We start from the raw sequence: 16,921 nt of genomic DNA on the forward strand, positions 1-16,921 counted from the left end.
CTCGGTTAGACCCACACTCGGAGCACAGTTCCCCGTCTCCCTATCCCCCTCGGTCAGACCCACACTCGGAGCACCGTGCACAGTTCCCGTCTCCCTATCCCCCTCAGTTAGACCCACACTCGGAGCACAGTTCCCGTCTCCCTATCCCCCTCGGTTAGACCCACACTCGGAGCACCGTGCACAGTTCCCGTCTCCCTATCCCCCTCGGTTAGACCCACACTCGGAGAAACGCGGTCTCAGACTAACCGATGACTCCCGTTGATTTGACTTCGCCATCCTCCAGTTTCATGGACCTCGGGGCACCCGAACTCCCAGCCTGTCCCTGGTTGCCACAATCGCTTGGGCGGACATCGCTCCCGTCTGTTGCATCTTGGCGTTCGCAGGGACGCTCCTGGCGGCTCTCTGTCTCCAGGGCAATCTTCGAATCGGGGGGTGGGCAAATCTGTCTTTGGGTGACCTCAGTTGTCCGCAGGAGTTCCGCCTGAGTGATCTCCAGAGACTTGTAATCAGCGTCCTGGATCTGGGAGAGACAAGAGGGGTTAGACAGAGAGAGAGGACACACTGGGGAACAGAGGGATACAGAGAGAGGACACACTGGGGAACAGAGGGATACAGAGAGAGGACACACTGGGGAACAGAGGGATACAGAGAGAGGACACACTGGGGAACAGAGGGATACAGAGAGAGGACACACTGGGGAACAGAGGGAGACAGAGAGAGGGCACACTGGGGAACAGAGGGATATAGAGAGAGGACACACTGGGGAACAGAGGGATACAGAGAGAGGACACACTGGGGAACAGAGGGATACAGAGAGAGGACACACTGGGGAACAGAGGGATACAGAGAGAGGACACACTGGGGAACAGAGGGATACAGAGAGAGGACACACTGGGGAACAGAGGGATACAGAGAGAGGACACACTGGGGAACAGAAGGATACAGAGAGAGGACACACTGGGGAACAGAGGGATACAGAGAGAGGACACACTGGGGAACAGAGGGACACATAGAGAGGACACACTGGGGAACAGAGAGGGGACACACTGGGGAACAGAGGGATACAGAGAGAGGACACACTGGGGAACAGAGGGATAAAGAGAGAGGACACACTGGGGAACAGAGGGATACAGAGAGAGGACACACTGGGGAACAGAGGGATACAGAGAGAGGACACACTGGGGAACAGAGGGATACAGAGAGAGGACACACTGGGGAACAGAGGGATACAGAGAGAGGACACACTGGGGAACAGAGAGGGGACACACTGGGGAACAGAGGGATACAGAGAGAGGACACACTGGGGAACAGAGGGATACAGAGAGAGGACACACTGGGGAACAGACGGATACAGAGAGAGGACACACTGGGGAACAGAGGGATACAGAGAGAGGACACACTGGGGAACAGAGGGATACAGAGAGAGGACACACTGGGGAACAGAGGGATACAGAGAGAGGACACACTGGGGAACAGAGGGATACAGAGAGAGGACACACTGGGGAACAGAGGGACACAGAGAGAGGACACACTGGGGAACAGAGGGATACAGAGAGAGGACACACTGGGGAACAGAGAGATACAGAGAGAGGACACACTGGGGAACAGAGGGATACAGAGAGAGGACACACTGGGGAACAGAGGGATACAGAGAGAGGACACACTGGGGAACAGAGGGAGACAGAGAGAGGACACACTGGGGAACAGAGGGATACAGAGAGAGGACACACTGGGGGACGGAGGGAGACAGAGAGAGGGCACACTGGGGAACAGAGGGATACAGAGAGAGGACACACTGGGGAACAGAGGGATACAGAGAGAGGACACACTGGGGAACGGAGGGATACAGAGAGAGGACACACTGGGGGACGGAGGGAGACAGAGAGAGGACACACTGGGGGACGGAGGGAGACAGAGAGAGGACACACTGGGGGACGGAGGGACACAGAGAGAGGACACACTGGGGAACAGAGGGATACAGAGAGAGGACACACTGGGGAACAGAGGGATACAGAGAGAGGACACGCTGGGGAACAGAGGGATACAGAGAGAGGACACGCTGGGGAACAGAGGGATACAGAGAGAGGACACACTGGGGGACGGAGGGACACAGAGAGAGGACACACTGGGGAACAGAGGGATACAGAGAGAGGACACACTGGGGAACAGAGGGATACAGAGAGAGGACACGCTGGGGAACAGAGGGATACAGAGAGAGGACACGCTGGGGAACAGAGGGATACAGAGAGAGGACACACTGGGGAACAGAGGGATACAGAGAGAGGACACACTGGGGAATAGAGGGATACAGAGAGAGGATACACTGGGGAACAGAGGGAGACAGAGAGAGGACACACTGGGGAACAGAGGGATACAGAGAGAGGACACACTGGGGAACAGAGGGATACAGAGAGAGGACACACTGGGGAACAGAGGGATACAGAGAGAGGACACACTGGGGAACAGAGGGAGACAGAGAGAGGACACACTGGGGAACAGAGGGATACAGAGAGAGGACACACTGGGGAACAGAGGGAGACAGAGAGAGGACACACTGGGGAACAGAGGGATATATTTGTTGATGGGAGGTTTGTGAACTCACCTCAGGGTCAGTGGTACAACTTTTGAAAACTGGAAAGCAAAATTGAAAGGGAATTATTATCCAAACCCGTCTCTGTAACCCCCTCCCTCCCCTACACCCCCTCCCTATCTCTGTAACCCCCCCCAGCCCCACTACACCCCCTCCCTATCTCTGTAACCTCCTCCAGCCCCTACACCCCCTCCCTATCTCTGTAACCCCCCCCAGCCCCACTACACCCCCTCCCTATCTCTGTAACCTCCTCCAGCCCCCTACACCCCCTCCCTATCTCTATAACCCTCCTCCAGCCCCCTACACCCCCCTCCCTATCTCTGTAACCCCCTCCAGCCCCCTACACCCCCTCCCTATCTCTGTAACCCCCTCCAGCCCCTACACCCCCTCCATATCTCTGTAACCTCCTCCAGCCCCTACACCCCCTCCCTATCTCTGTAACCCCCTCCAAACCCCTGCACCCCCTCCTTATCTCTGTAACCTCCTCCATCCCCCTACACCCCCTCCCTATCTCTGTAACCCCCTCCCAACCTCTACACCCCCTCCCTATCTCTGTAACCTCCTCCCACCCCCTGCACCCCCTCCCTATCTCTGTAACCCCCTCCAACCCCCCTACACCCCCTCCCTATCTCTGTAACCCCCTCCAACCCCCCTACACCCCCTCCCTATCTCTGTAACCTCCTCCATCCCCCTACACCCCCTCCCTATCTCTGTAACCTCCTCCAGCCCCCTACACCCCCTCCCTATCTCTGTAACCTCCTCCATCCCCCTACACCCCCTCCCTATCTCTGTAACCCCCCTCCAGCCCCCTACACCCCCTCCCTATCTCTGTAACCCCCTCCAGCCCCTACACCCCCTCCCTATCTCTGTAACCTCCTCCAGCCCCCTACACCCACTCCCTATCTCTGTAACCTCCTCCAGCCCCCCTACACCCCCTCCCTATCTCTGTAACCTCCTCCAGCCTCCTACACCCCCTCCCTATCTCTGTAACCTCCTCCAGCCCCCCTACACCCCCTCCCTATCTCTGTAACCTCCTCCATCCCCCTACACCCCCTCCCTATCTCTGTAACCTCCTCCATCCCCCTACACCCCCTCCCTATCTCTGTAACCTCCTCCAGCCCCCTACACCCCCTCCCTATCTCTGTAACCCCCTCCAGCCCCTACACCCCCTCCCTATCTCTGTAACCTCCTCCAGCCCCCTACACCCCCTCCCTATCTCTGTAACCCCCTCCAGCCCCCCTACACCCCCTCCCTATCTGTAACCTCCTCCAGCCCCCTACACCCCCTCCCTATCTCTATAACCCTCCTCCAGCCCCCTACACCCCCTCCCTATCTCTGTAACCTCCTCCAGCTCCTACACCCCCTCCCTATCTCTGTAACCCCCTCCAGCCCCTACACCCCTTCCCTATCTCTGTAACCTCCTCCAGCCCCTACACCCCTCCCTATCTCTGTAACCCCCTCCAAACCCCTGCACCCCCTCCTTATCTCTGTAACCTCCTCCATCCCCCTACACCCCCTCCCTCTCTCTGTAACCCTCCTCCAGCCCCCTACACCCCCTCCCTATCTCTGTAGCCTCCTCCAGCCCCCTAAACCCCCTCCCTATCTCTGTAACCTCCTCCAGCCCCCTACACCCCCTCCCTATCTCTGTAACCCCCTCCCAACCTCTACACCCCCTCCCTATCTCTGTAACCTCCTCCCACCCCCTGCACCCCCTCCCTATCTCTGTAACCCCCTCCAACCCCCCTACACCCCCTCCCTATCTCTGTAACCCCCTCCCACCCCCTACACCCCCTCCCTATCTCTGTAACCTCCTCCAGCCCCCTACACCCCCTCCCTATCTCTGTAACCTCCTCCAGCCCCCCTACACCCCCTCCCTATCTCTGTAACCTCCTCCAGCCTCCTACACCCCCTCCCTATCTCTGTAACCTCCTCCAGCCCCCCTACACCCCCTCCCTATCTCTGTAACCTCCTCCATCCCCCTACACCCCCTCCCTATCTCTGTAACCTCCTCCAGCCCCCCTACACCCCCTCCCTATCTCTGTAACCTCCTCCATCCCCCTACACCCCCTCCCTATCTCTGTAACCTCCTCCAGCCCCCCTACACCCCCTCCCTATCTCTGTAACCTCCTCCATCCCCCTACACCCCCTCCCTATCTCTGTAACCTCCTCCAGCCCCCCTACACCCCCTCCCTATCTCTGTAACCTCCTCCATCCCCCTACACCCCCTCCCTATCTCTGTAACCTCCTCCATCCCCCTACACCCCCTCCCTATCTCTGTAACCTCCTCCAGCCCCCCGACACCCACTCCCTATCTCTCTGTCTCTCTCCCTCTCTCTCTCACCAACTCCAAGTTTCATTGCGAGGGAGATGGCGAGGAGGTGAGGTAGAGCGACAGAGGGCGAATGCTGCCGTCACGGGCTAGCAGTGCCGGCCCGAGGGCCTGAAGGGCCTTCTCCCGTTGCCCTCCGCCCCCTCAGTCGCTGCTCCCCTCCCTCCCCCTCCCCAGCCTCCCCGGACGAAGGCTGCGGCCTAGTCCGGGCCTGCGACCCTCACCCTTCTTGAAGCAAGCCAGCTGAAGGGGGCGTTGCCGACGGAAACCCTGGATGATGCAGGATCCGGTGAGGATGACCAGGATGACGAAGAGGATGGAGGAGGGGACGGCCAGAGACACCGAGCTGGGGTCTGTCAGCAAAAAAGAGACAGGGAGAGATTAGTGCCCAGGGCACACACAAAATGGCCGCCACCCAAAATGGCCAACTCGATGGCCAACCTTTTGACCGCAGTTGAGCTCATCCCACTGTCCCACTCTCTCCCTATAGCCCTGTATCAATCCCCAAACTAATCCCACTGTCCCACTCTCTCCCCATAGCCCTGTATCAATCCCCAAACTAATCCCACTGCCCCACTCTCTCCCCATAGCCCTGTATCAATCCCCAAACTAATCCCACTGTCCCACTCTCTCCCCATAGCCCTGTATCAATCCCAAAACTAATCCCACTGCCCCGCTCTCTCCCCATAGCCCTGTATCAATCCCAAACTAATCCCACTGCCCCACTCTCTCCCCATAGCCCTGTATCAATCCCAAACTAATCCCACTGTCCCACTCTCTCCCCATAGCCCTGTATCAATCCCCAAACTAATCCCACTGTCCCACTCTCTCCCCATAGCCCTGTATCATTCCCAAACTAATCCCACTGTCCCACTCTCTCCCCATAGCCCTGTATCAATCCCAAAACTAATCCCTCAGCACCGACCCTCCCACAGTGCGGCGCTCCCTCAGCACCGACCCTCCCCACAGTGCGGCACTCCCTCAGCACCGACCCTCCCACAGTGCGGCGCTCCCTCAGCACCGACCCTCCCACAGTGCGGCGCTCCCTCAGCACCGACCCTCCCGCAGTGCGGCGCTCCCTCAGCACAGACCCTCCCACAGTGCGGCGCTCCCTCAGCACCGACCCTCCCACAGTGCGGCGCTCCCTCAGCACCGACCCTCCCACAGTGCGGCGCTCCCTCAGCACCGACCCTCCCACAGTGCGGCGCTCCCTCGGCACCGACCCTCCCACAGTACGGCACTCCCTCAGCACTGACCCTCCCACAGTGCGGCGCTCCCTCGGCACCGACCCTCCCCACAGTGCGGCGCTCCCTCAGCACCGACCCTCCCCACAGTGCGGAGCTCCCTCAGCACCGACCCTCCCCACAGTGCGGCGCTCCCTCGGCACTGACCCTCCCACAGTGCGGCGCTCCCTCAGCACCGACCCTCCCCACAGTGCGGCGCTCCCTCAGCACCGACCCTCCCACAGTGCGGCGCTCCCTCAGCACCGACCCTCCCACAGTGCGGCGCTCCCTCAGCACCGACCCTCCCCACAGTGCGGCGCTCCCTCAGCACCGACCCTCCCACAGTGCGGCGCTCCCTCAGCACCGACCCTCCCCACAGTGCGGCGCTCCCTCAGCACTGACCCTCCCCACAGTGCGGCGCTCCCTCAGCACCGACCCTCCCACAGTGCGGCGCTCCCTCAGCACCAACCCTCCCCACAGTGCGGCGCTCCCTCTCCAGTTGGTAGACGGATTCTCACCAATGTTCTCTGTCCCCAGTCTCTTCTTGTGACCTATTTGTTGCGTACACTCTGAGTCGGCTGTCGCGTTCCCCTCTCTGGTGGTTAACATCCCGAGCGATGTACAGCTGGTGGTGGGGAAGGGGAGATGGTTAGGGATGGCTTGGAGACGTTCTCCGTCTGGACCTCAGGGAGTTGTCGGGGTATGGAGAACCTGCCCCCGCCCTTCTGTCTACATCAACGGGGACCGAGTAGAAAGGCTCGAGAGACCTTCAAGGTGTCCAGATCACCTGTCCTGGTTCCCCCCCCAATGCCGACACTATAGTTAAGGAAGCCCCACCAACGCCTCTACTTTCTCAGAAGACGAAGGAAATTTGGCATGTCCGCTACGGACTCTCCCCAACTTTTACAGATGCCCCCATAGAAAGCATTCTCTCTGGGTTGGATCACAGCTCGGTCTGGGATCCTGCTCTGCCCAAGACCGCAAGGAACTACAAAAGGGGTGGTGAATGTAGCCCCCAATCCCATCACACAAACCAGCCTCCCATCCATTGACTCCGTCTACACCCACTCCCTATCTCTGTAACCTCCTCCAGCCCCCCTACACCCCCTCCCTATCTCTGTAACCCCCTCCAGCCCCCCTACACCCCCTCTCTATCTCTGTAACCTCCTCCAGCCCCCTACACCCCCTCCCTATCTCTGTAACCTCCTCCAGCCCCCCTACACCCCCTCCCTATCTCTGTAACCTCCTCCAGCCCCCTACACCCCTCCCTATCTTTGTAACCCTCCTCCAGCCCCCTACACCCCCTCCCTATCTCTGTAACCCCCTCCAGCCCCCTACACCCCCTCCCTATCTCTGTAACCTCCTCCAGCCCCCCTACACCCCCTCCCTATCTCTGTAACCTCCTCCAGCCCCCCTACACCCCCTCCCTATCTCTGTAACCTCCTCCAGCCCTCTACACCCCCTCCCTATCTCTGTAACCTCCTCCAGCCCCCTACACCCCCTCCCTATCTCTGTAACCCTCCTCCAGCCCCCCCTCCCTATCTCTGTAACCTCCTCCCTCCCCTACACCCCCTCCCTATCTCTGTAACCTCCTCCTGCCCCCCTACACCCCCTCCCTATCTCTGTAACCCTCCTCCAGCCCCCCCTCCCTATCTCTGTAACCTCCTCCCTCCCCTACACCCCCTCCCTATCTCTGTAACCTCCTCCAGCCCCCTACACCCCCTCCCTATCTCTGTAACCCCCTCCAGCCCCCCTACACCCCCTCCCTATCTCTGTAACCCCCTCCACCCCGCTACACCCCCTCCCTATCTCTGTAACCTCCTCCAGCCCCCTACACCCCCTCCCTATCTCTGTAACCTCCTCCAGCCCCCTCTTCAACCCCCTCCCTATCTCTGTAACCTCCTCCAGCCCCCCTACACCCCCTCCCTATCTCTGTAACCTCCTCCAGCCCCCTCTACAACCCCCTCCCTATCTCTGTAACCCCCTCCAGCCCCCTACACCCCCTCCCTATCTCTGTAACCTCCTCCAGCCCCCTACACCCCCTCCCTATCTCTGTAACCCCCTCCACCCCACTACACCCCCTCCCTATCTCTGTAACCTCCTCCAGCCCTCTACACCCCCTCCCTATCTCTGTAACCTCCTCCAGCCCCCTCTACAACCCCCTCCCTATCTCTGTAACCCCCTCCAGCCCCCTACACCCCCTCCCTATCTCTGTAACCTCCTCCAGCCCCCTACACCCCCTCCCTATCTCTGTAACCTCCTCCAGCCCCCTCTACAACCCCCTCCCTATCTCTGTAACCCCCTCCAGCCCCCTACACCCCCTCCCTATCTCTGTAACCTCCTCCAGCCCCCTACACCCCCTCCCTATCTCTGTAACCTCCTCCAGCCCCCCCCTACACCCCCTCCCTATCTCTGTAACCTCCTCCAGCACCCCCCTACACCCCCTCCCTATCTCTGTAACCCCCTCCACCCCACTACACCCCCTCCCTATCTCTGTAACCTCCTCCAGCCCCCTACACCCCCTCCCTATCTCTGTAACCTCCTCCAGCCCCCTCTACAACCCCCTCCCTATCTCTGTAACCCCCTCCAGCCCCCTACACCCCCTCCCTATCTCTGTAACCTCCTCCAGCCCCCTACACCCCCTCCCTATCTCTGTAACCCCCTCCACCCCACTACACCCCCTCCCTATCTCTGTAACCTCCTCCAGCCCTCTACACCCCCTCCCTATCTCTGTAACCTCCTCCAGCCCCCTCTACAACCCCCTCCCTATCTCTGTAACCCCCTCCAGCCCCCTACACCCCCTCCCTATCTCTGTAACCTCCTCCAGCCCCCCTACACCCCCTCCCTATCTCTGTAACCTCCTCCAGCCGCCCCTACAACCTCCTCCCTATCTCTGTAACCTTCTCCAGACCCCACACCCCCTCCCTATCTCTGTAACCTCCTCCAGCCCCCCTACAACCCCTCCCTATCTCTGTAACCTCCTCCAGCCCCCCCTACAACCCCCTCCCTATCTCTGGCGAGAATCCCCGTGACACTCACTTTGTGTGGATTTGACATGTGTGGGTTGTTGAGGTGACGTTGGAGAATGTTCCAGAAGGGCAGGGCCGACAGACGGTGTTGGCACTGTAGTTCCCTGCATGTGGGGGACAGAGAGAGAGAGACAGAGATATAGTCACACCTGCTAAGAAGACATAAGAATACATAATGAACATTAGGCTGCTAGGACAAAGGACCCCCAAATGTTGGATTAATTATCCATTGATCCCTGAGGATAACAGGACAGAGAGTTATCCTGGAACCCCTGCAGTGCAGATGGAGGTCATCCAGCCCATCGCGTCTGCACTGACCACAATACCACCCAGGGCCCAATTTCCTCCTGACACTAAAGCACTATTTAGCATGGCCAATCCACCCTAACCTACACATCTTTGGACACTAAGGGACAATTTAGCATGGCCAATCCACCCTAACCTACACATCTTTGGACACTAAGGGACAATTTAGCATGGCCAATCCACCCTAACCTACACATCTTTGGACACTAAGGGACAATTTAGCATGGCCAATCCCCCTAACCTACACATCTTTGGACACGAAGGGACAATTTAGCATGGCCAATCCCCCAACCTACACATCTTTGGAGACTAAGGGGCAATTTAGCATGGCCAATCCCCCTAACCTACACATCTTTGAACACTAAGGGACAATTTAGCATGGCCAATCCACCCTAACCTACACATCTTTGGACACTAAGGGACAATTTAGCATGGCCAATCCACCCTAACCTACACATCTTTGGACACTAAGGGACAATTTAGCATGGCCAATCCACCCTAACCTACACATCTTTGGACACTAAGGGACAATTTAGCATGGCCAATCCCCCAACCTACACATCTTTGGACACTAATGGACAATTTAGCATGGTCAATCCACCTAACCTACACATCTTTGGACACTAAGGGACAATTTAGCATGGCCAATCCACCCTAACCTACACATCTTTGGACACTAAGGGACAATTTAGCATGGTCAATCCACCTAACCTACACATCTTTGGACACTAAGGGACAATTTAGCATGGCCAATCCCCCAACCTACACATCTTTGGAGACTAAGGGGCAATTTAGCATGGTCAATCCACCTAACCTACACATCTTTGAACACTAAGGGACAATTTAGCATGGCCAATCCACCCTAACCTACACATCTTTGGACACTAAGGGACAATTTAGCATGGTCAATCCACCTAACCTACACATCTTTGGACACTAAGGGGCAATTTAGCATGACCCTCAGCACCGACCCTCCCCACAGTGCGGCGCTCCCTCGGCACCGACCCTCCCCACAGTGCGGCGCTCCCTCAGCACCGACCCTCCCCACAGTGCGGCGCTCCCTCAGCACCGACCCTCCCACAGTGCGGCGCTCCCTCAGCACTGACCCTCCCCACAGTGCGGCGCTCCCTCAGCACTGACCCTCCCCACAGTGCGGCGCTCCCTCAGCACTGACCCTCCCCACAGTGCGGCGCTCCCTCAGCACTGACAGGTCCGAACTGCGGGTGGTGGTGGGCGTTAGGTTGCCTACCTGGCATGGTGACTCCCTCTCCGAGCCCACAGGGACTGTGCGGTATACAATGATTACACGCTGTGTCACTGTCCTCCATTCCAGTTTGACAGTAAGTACCGTGGTTACAGATACATATTCTCTTTGTTTTGGCTGTGCAATCCTGTAACTGGATTAACCCATGCTCTGTCAGGGATATAGAAAGATGAGAGATTGTGATCTGATTTATTATTGTCACTGGGATACGGTGAAAAGTATTGTTTCTCGCACGATCTACAGACAAAGCATACCATTCATAGAGAAGGAAAGCAGAGGGTGCAGAATGTAGTGTTACAGTCACAGCGAGGGTGTAGAGAAAGATCAGGTTAATGTTTGATTTGATTTATTATCGCCACTGCGATACAGTGAAAAGTATTGTTTCTCGTGCGCTCTACAGACAAAGCATACCATTCATAGAGAAGGAAAGGAGAGGGTGCAGAATGTGGTATTACAGTCACAGCGAGGGTGTAGAGAAAGATCAGCTTAATATTTGATTTGATTTATTATTGTCACTGGGACACAGTGAAAAGTATTGTTTCTCGTGCGCTATACAGACAAAGCATACCGTTCATAGAGAAGGAAAGGAGAGGGTGCAGAATGTAGTGTTACAGTCACAGCGAGGGTGTAGAGAAACATCAGCTTAACGCGAGGTGGGTCCATTCAAAAGTCCGACAGCAGCAGGGAACGACACTGAAGGGCTAGCATGAGGGGTGAGGGCTGAATGGCCAGGGTGAGGGAGCCGGGGGTTAAAGGTCAGGGGTAACGGCCAGGCGGGGTGGGGCAGTGTCAAGGGGTGAGGGGGTGGGCCTGGAGAGAGTGAGGGCGAGAAATCGGAGGGAGGGTGTGAGCTGGGAGTGAGTGGCATTTGAGTGAAGGACCGAGGGGTGACGAGGGTGTGTGCGACGTCCCACCTGCTTTGCAGATCCCTCGACAAGAGTGACATTGTTGAATTTCATTCCAGACCTCTGTGTAGCTGCCGTCTCTACAGTTCTCACATTTGGTGTCCTCGAACTGGGAGCAGTGTCTCACCTTGGAGGTACCTGAAGAGAGAGTGAAAAATCCTCAAAAAAACCACTCAAACCCTCCCCACAGTGCGGCGCTCCCTCAGCACCGACCCTCCCCACAGTGCGGCGCTCCCTCAGCACCGACCCTCCCCACAGTGCGGCGCTCCCTCAGCACCGACCGTCCCCACAGTGCGGCGCTCCCTCAGCACCGACCCTCCCCACAGTGCGGGACTCCCTCAGCACTGACCCTCCCACAGTGCGGCGCTCCCTCAGCACTGATCCTCCCACAGTGCGGCGCTCCCTCAGCACCGACCCTCCCACAGTGCGGCGCTCCCTCAGCACCGACCCTCCCCACAGTGCGGGACTCCCTCAGCACCGACCCTCCCACAGTGCGGCGCTCCCTCAGCACCGACCCTCCCCACAGTGCGGCGCTCCCTCAGCACCGACCCTCCCCACAGTGCGGCGCTCCCTCAGCACCGACCCTCCCCACAGTGCGGCGCTCCCTCAGCACCGACCCTCCCCACAGTGCGGCGCTCCCTCAGCACCGACCCTCCCCACAGTGCGGCGCTCCCTCAGCACTGACCCTCCCCACAGTGCGGCGCTCCCTCAGCACCGACCCTCCCCACAGTGCGGCGCTCCCTCAGCACTGACCCTCCCACAGTGCGGCGCTCCCTCAGCACCGACCCTCCCACAGTGCGGCACTCCCTCAGCACCGACCCTCCCACAGTGCGGCACTCCCTCAGCACCGACCCTCCCACAGTGCGGCGCTCCCTCAGCACTGACCCTCCCACAGTGCGGCACTCCCTCAGCACCGACCCTCCCCACAGTGCGGGACTCCCTCAGCACTGACCCTCCCACAGTGCGGCGCTCCCTCAGCACCGACCCTCCCACAGTGCGGCGCTCCCTCAGCACTGACCCTCCCACAGTGCGGCGCTCCCTCAGCACCGACCCTCCCACAGTGCGGCGCTCCCTCAGCACTGACCCTCCCCACAGTGCAGGACTCCCTCAGCACTGACCCTCCCACAGTGCGGCGCTCCCTCAGCACCGACCCTCCCACAGTGCAGCGCTCCCTCAGCACCGACCCTCCCACAGTGCGGCGCTCCCTCAGCACCGACCCTCCCCACAGTGCGGCGCTCCCTCAGCACTGACCCTCCCCACAGTGCGGCGCTCCCTCAGCACCGACCCTCCCCACAGTGCGGCGCTCCCTCAGCACTGACCCTCCCCACAGTGCGGCGCTCCCTCAGCACTGACCCTCCCCACAGTGCAGTGTGTATCTCTGTCACTGTGCTGCTGACAGTTTTATATTCTGTGGAATAGGATGTGGTCGGCAGAACAACTCAAAAGCGTCACTTTGAACCTTTTGCTCGAGTCAAAATGTGCTGGCTTCGCAGAACTGCACTGTTCTCAGTCACCACACAGGAAATAAATCACGTGATCATTCAAAACATCTTGTGCCACTCTGCCTGTGCACCTCAGTCTGTCTCTAGCTCTCTCCATATCTCTCTTTGTTCACCAGTGTATCCTCTCTCTATATCCCTGTGTTTTCTCTGTATCACTCAGCACTGACCCTCCCCACAGTGCGGCACTCCCTCAGCACTGACCCTCCCCACAGTGCGGCGCTCCCTCAGCACTGACCCTCCCACAGTGCGGCGCTCCCTCAGCACCGACCCTCCCACAGTGCGGCGCTCCCTCAGCACCGACCCTCCCACAGTGCGGCGCTCCCTCAGCACCGACCCTCCCCACAGTGCGGCGCTCCCTCAGCACTGACCCTCCCCACAGTGCGGCGCTCCCTCGGCACCGACCCTCCCCACAGTGCGGCACTCCCTCAGCACCGACCCTCCCACAGTGCGGCGCTCCCTCGGCACTGACCCTCCCCACAGTGCGGCGCTCCCTCAGCACTGACCCTCCCCACAGTGCGGCACTCCCTCAGCACTGACCCTCCCACAGTGCGTCGCTCCCTCAGCACTGACCCTCCCACAGTGCGGCGCTCCCTCAGCACTGACCCTCCCCACAGTGCGGCGCTCCCTCAGCACTGACCCTCCCCACAGTGCGGCGCTCCCTCAGCACTGACCCTCCCCACAGTGCGGCGCTCCCTCAGCACCGACCCTCCCACAGTGCGGCACTCCCTCAGCACTGACCCTCCCACAGTGCGGCGCTCCCTCAGCACCGACCCTCCCACAGTGCGGCACTCCCTCAGCACCCACCCTCCCACAGTGCGGCACTCCCTCAGCACTGACCCTCCCACAGTGCGGTTAAATTTTGAATCTCTGTTTGATTACCTGGGGGACATTTGGAACAGCAGACGTTTAGTGCCTTTTCAAGAACTGTATTCGGGGTCTCGCAACGATCATTCACTGGAGGAAGTGGAGTGCTCACCCCTGTTACCTGTAGCTGCAGGAATGATAATATGCAGACTAAGTGCACTGACTCTCACTGAGGTACGGCTCCCACACACACTGACTCTCACTGGGGTACGGCTCCCACACACACTGACTCTCACTGGGGTACGGCTCCCACACACACTGACTCTCACTGGGGTCCCACACACACACTGACTCTCACTGGGGTCCCACACACACTGACTCTCACTGGGGTCCCACACACACACTGACTCTCACTGGGGTACGGCTCCCACACACACACTGACTCTCACTGGGCTCCCACACACACACTGACTCTCACTGGGGTCCCACACACACTGACTCTCACTGGGCTCCCACACACACACTGACTCTCACTGGGGTCCCACACACACTGACTCTCACTGGGGCTCCCACACACACTGACTCTCACTGGGGCTCCCACACACACACTGACTCTCACTGGGGTCCCACACACACTGACTCTCACTGGGGTCCCACACACACTGACTCTCACTGGGCTCCCACACACACTGACTCTCACTGGGGTCCCACACACACACTGACTCTCACTGGGGTCCCACACACACTGACTCTCACTGGGGCTCCCACACACACTGACTCTCACTGGGGTCCCACACACACACTGACTCTCACTGGGGTCCCACACACACACTGACTCTCACTGGGGTCCCACACACACACTGACTCTCACTGGGGTACGGGTCCCACACACACTGACTCTCACTGGGGTCCCACACACACTGACTCTCACTGGGGTCCCACACACACACTGACTCTTATTGGGGTCCCACACACACTGACTCTCACTGGGGTACGGGTCCCACACACACTGACTCTCACTGGGGTCCCACACACACACTGACTCTCACTGGGGTCCCACACACACACTGACTCTCACTGGGGTCCCACACACACTGACTCTCACTGGGGTCCCACATACACTGACTCTCACTGGGGTCCCACACACACTGACTCTCACTGGGGTCCCACACACACACTGACTCTCACTGGGGTCCCACACACACACTGACTCTCACTGGGGTCCCACACACACACTGACTCTCACTGGGCTCCCACACACACTGACTCTCACTGGGGTCCCACACACACACTGACTCTCACTGGGGTCCCACACACACTGACTCTCACTGGGGTCCCACACACACACTGACTCTCACTGGGGTCCCACACACACACTGACTCTCACTGGGGTCCCACACACACACTGACTCTCACTGGGGTCCCACACACACACTGACTCTCACTGGGGTCCCACACACACACTGACTCTCACTGGGGTCCCACACACACTGACTCTCACTGGGGTCCCACACACACACTGACTCTCACTGGGGTCCCACACACACACTGACTCTCACTGGGGTCCCACACACACACTGACTCTCACTGGGGTCCCACACACACTGACTCTCACTGGGGTCCCACACACACACTGACTCTCACTGGGGTCCCACACACACACTGACTCTCACTGGGGTCCCACACACACACTGACTCTCACTGGGGTCCCACACACACACTGACTCTCACTGGGGTCCCACACACACTGACTCTCACTGGGGTCCCACACACACACTGACTCTCACTGGGGTCCCACACACACACTGACTCTCACTGGGGTCCCACACACACACTGACTCTCACTGGGGTCCCACACACACACTGACTCTCACTGGGGTCCCACACACACACTGACTCTCACTGGGGTCCCCCACACACACTGACTCTCACTGGGGTCCCCCACACACACTGACTCTCACTGGGGTCCCACACACACACTGACTCTCACTGGGGTCCCACACACACACTGACTCTCACTGGGGTCCCACACACACACTGACTCTCACTGGGGTCCCACACACACACTGACTCTCACTGGGGTCCCACACACACACTGACTCTCACTGGGGTCCCACACACACACTGACTCTCACTGGGGTCCCACACACACACACTGACTCTCACTGGGGTCCCACACACACACTGACTCTCACTGGGGTCCCACACACACACTGACTCTCACTGGGGTCCCACACACACTGACTCTCACTGGGGTCCCACACACACACTGACTCTCACTGGGGTCCCACACACACACTGACTCTCACTGGGGTCCCACACACACACTGACTCTCACTGGGGTCCCACACACACACTGACTCTCACTGGGGTCCCACACACACACTGACTCTCACTGGGGTCCCCCACACACACTGACTCTCACTGGGGTCCCCCACACACACTGACTCTCACTGGGGTCCCACACACACACTGACTCTCACTGGGGTCCCACACACACACTGACTCTCACTGGGGTCCCACACACACACTGACTCTCACTGGGGTCCCACACACACACTGACTCTCACTGGGGTCCCACACACACACTGACTCTCACTGGGGTCCCACACACACTGACTCTCACTGGGGTCCCACACACACACTGACTCTCACTGGGGTCCCACGCACACTGACTCTCACTGGGGAGGAGGGAGGGGTATTGAATGGAGGGGGTAGGGAGGTTAGAGAGGGGGGCGGTGCTTGGGAGTTGGAGGTCTTTTGCAGGGAGTGTTGTAGAGGGGAGGAGAGACAGAGGGGAGGGGGAAGGTTTTGGGGGGATGCTCGGTTGAGGGTTAGGGTTTGGGTTCGGGTTCGGGGAGGGGAGATTGAGGGGGATTGAATATAAAAGTAGGGAGGTCTTGCTGCAGCTGTATAGGGCACTGGTGAGGCCGCAGCTGGAGTACTGTGTGCAGTTTTGGTCGCCGTAC

The 16,921-nt window shown here is 59.0% G+C and overlaps 1 protein-coding gene across 1 annotated transcript; it reads right to left on the reverse strand.

Annotated features, from left to right (window-relative positions):
* Positions 1–276: 276 nt before the first annotated feature.
* On the reverse strand, positions 277–5,383 carry LOC145340489 (uncharacterized). The gene is made up of 4 exons (XM_080184958.1): positions 5,369–5,383; positions 5,144–5,272; positions 2,603–2,631; positions 277–520 (listed from the first exon to the last, which is right to left on the reverse strand). Exons 1-4 carry the CDS (start codon positions 5,381–5,383, stop codon positions 286–288), a joined length of 408 nt encoding a protein of 135 aa, XP_080041084.1. The 3' UTR covers positions 277–285.
* Between the last annotated feature and the right edge of the window lie 11,538 nt (positions 5,384–16,921).

The sequence above is a fragment of the Carcharhinus amblyrhynchos genome, unplaced genomic scaffold, assembly GCF_965287045.1.
Source record: "Carcharhinus amblyrhynchos unplaced genomic scaffold, sCarAmb.v2.hapA chromosome_1067, whole genome shotgun sequence".
NCBI classification, from domain to species: Eukaryota; Metazoa; Chordata; class Chondrichthyes; order Carcharhiniformes; family Carcharhinidae; genus Carcharhinus; species Carcharhinus amblyrhynchos.

Coding starts and splice junctions, on each gene's coding strand:
- LOC145340489 (XM_080184958.1), bottom strand. Junction 2,632..5,143: donor GCTGGCTTGCTTCAAGAAGG/GTGAGGGTCGCA, acceptor TTTGCTTTCCAG/TTTTCAAAAGTTGTACCACT. Junction 521..2,602: donor GTTGTACCACTGACCCTGAG/GTGAGTTCACAA, acceptor TGTCTCTCCCAG/ATCCAGGACGCTGATTACAA.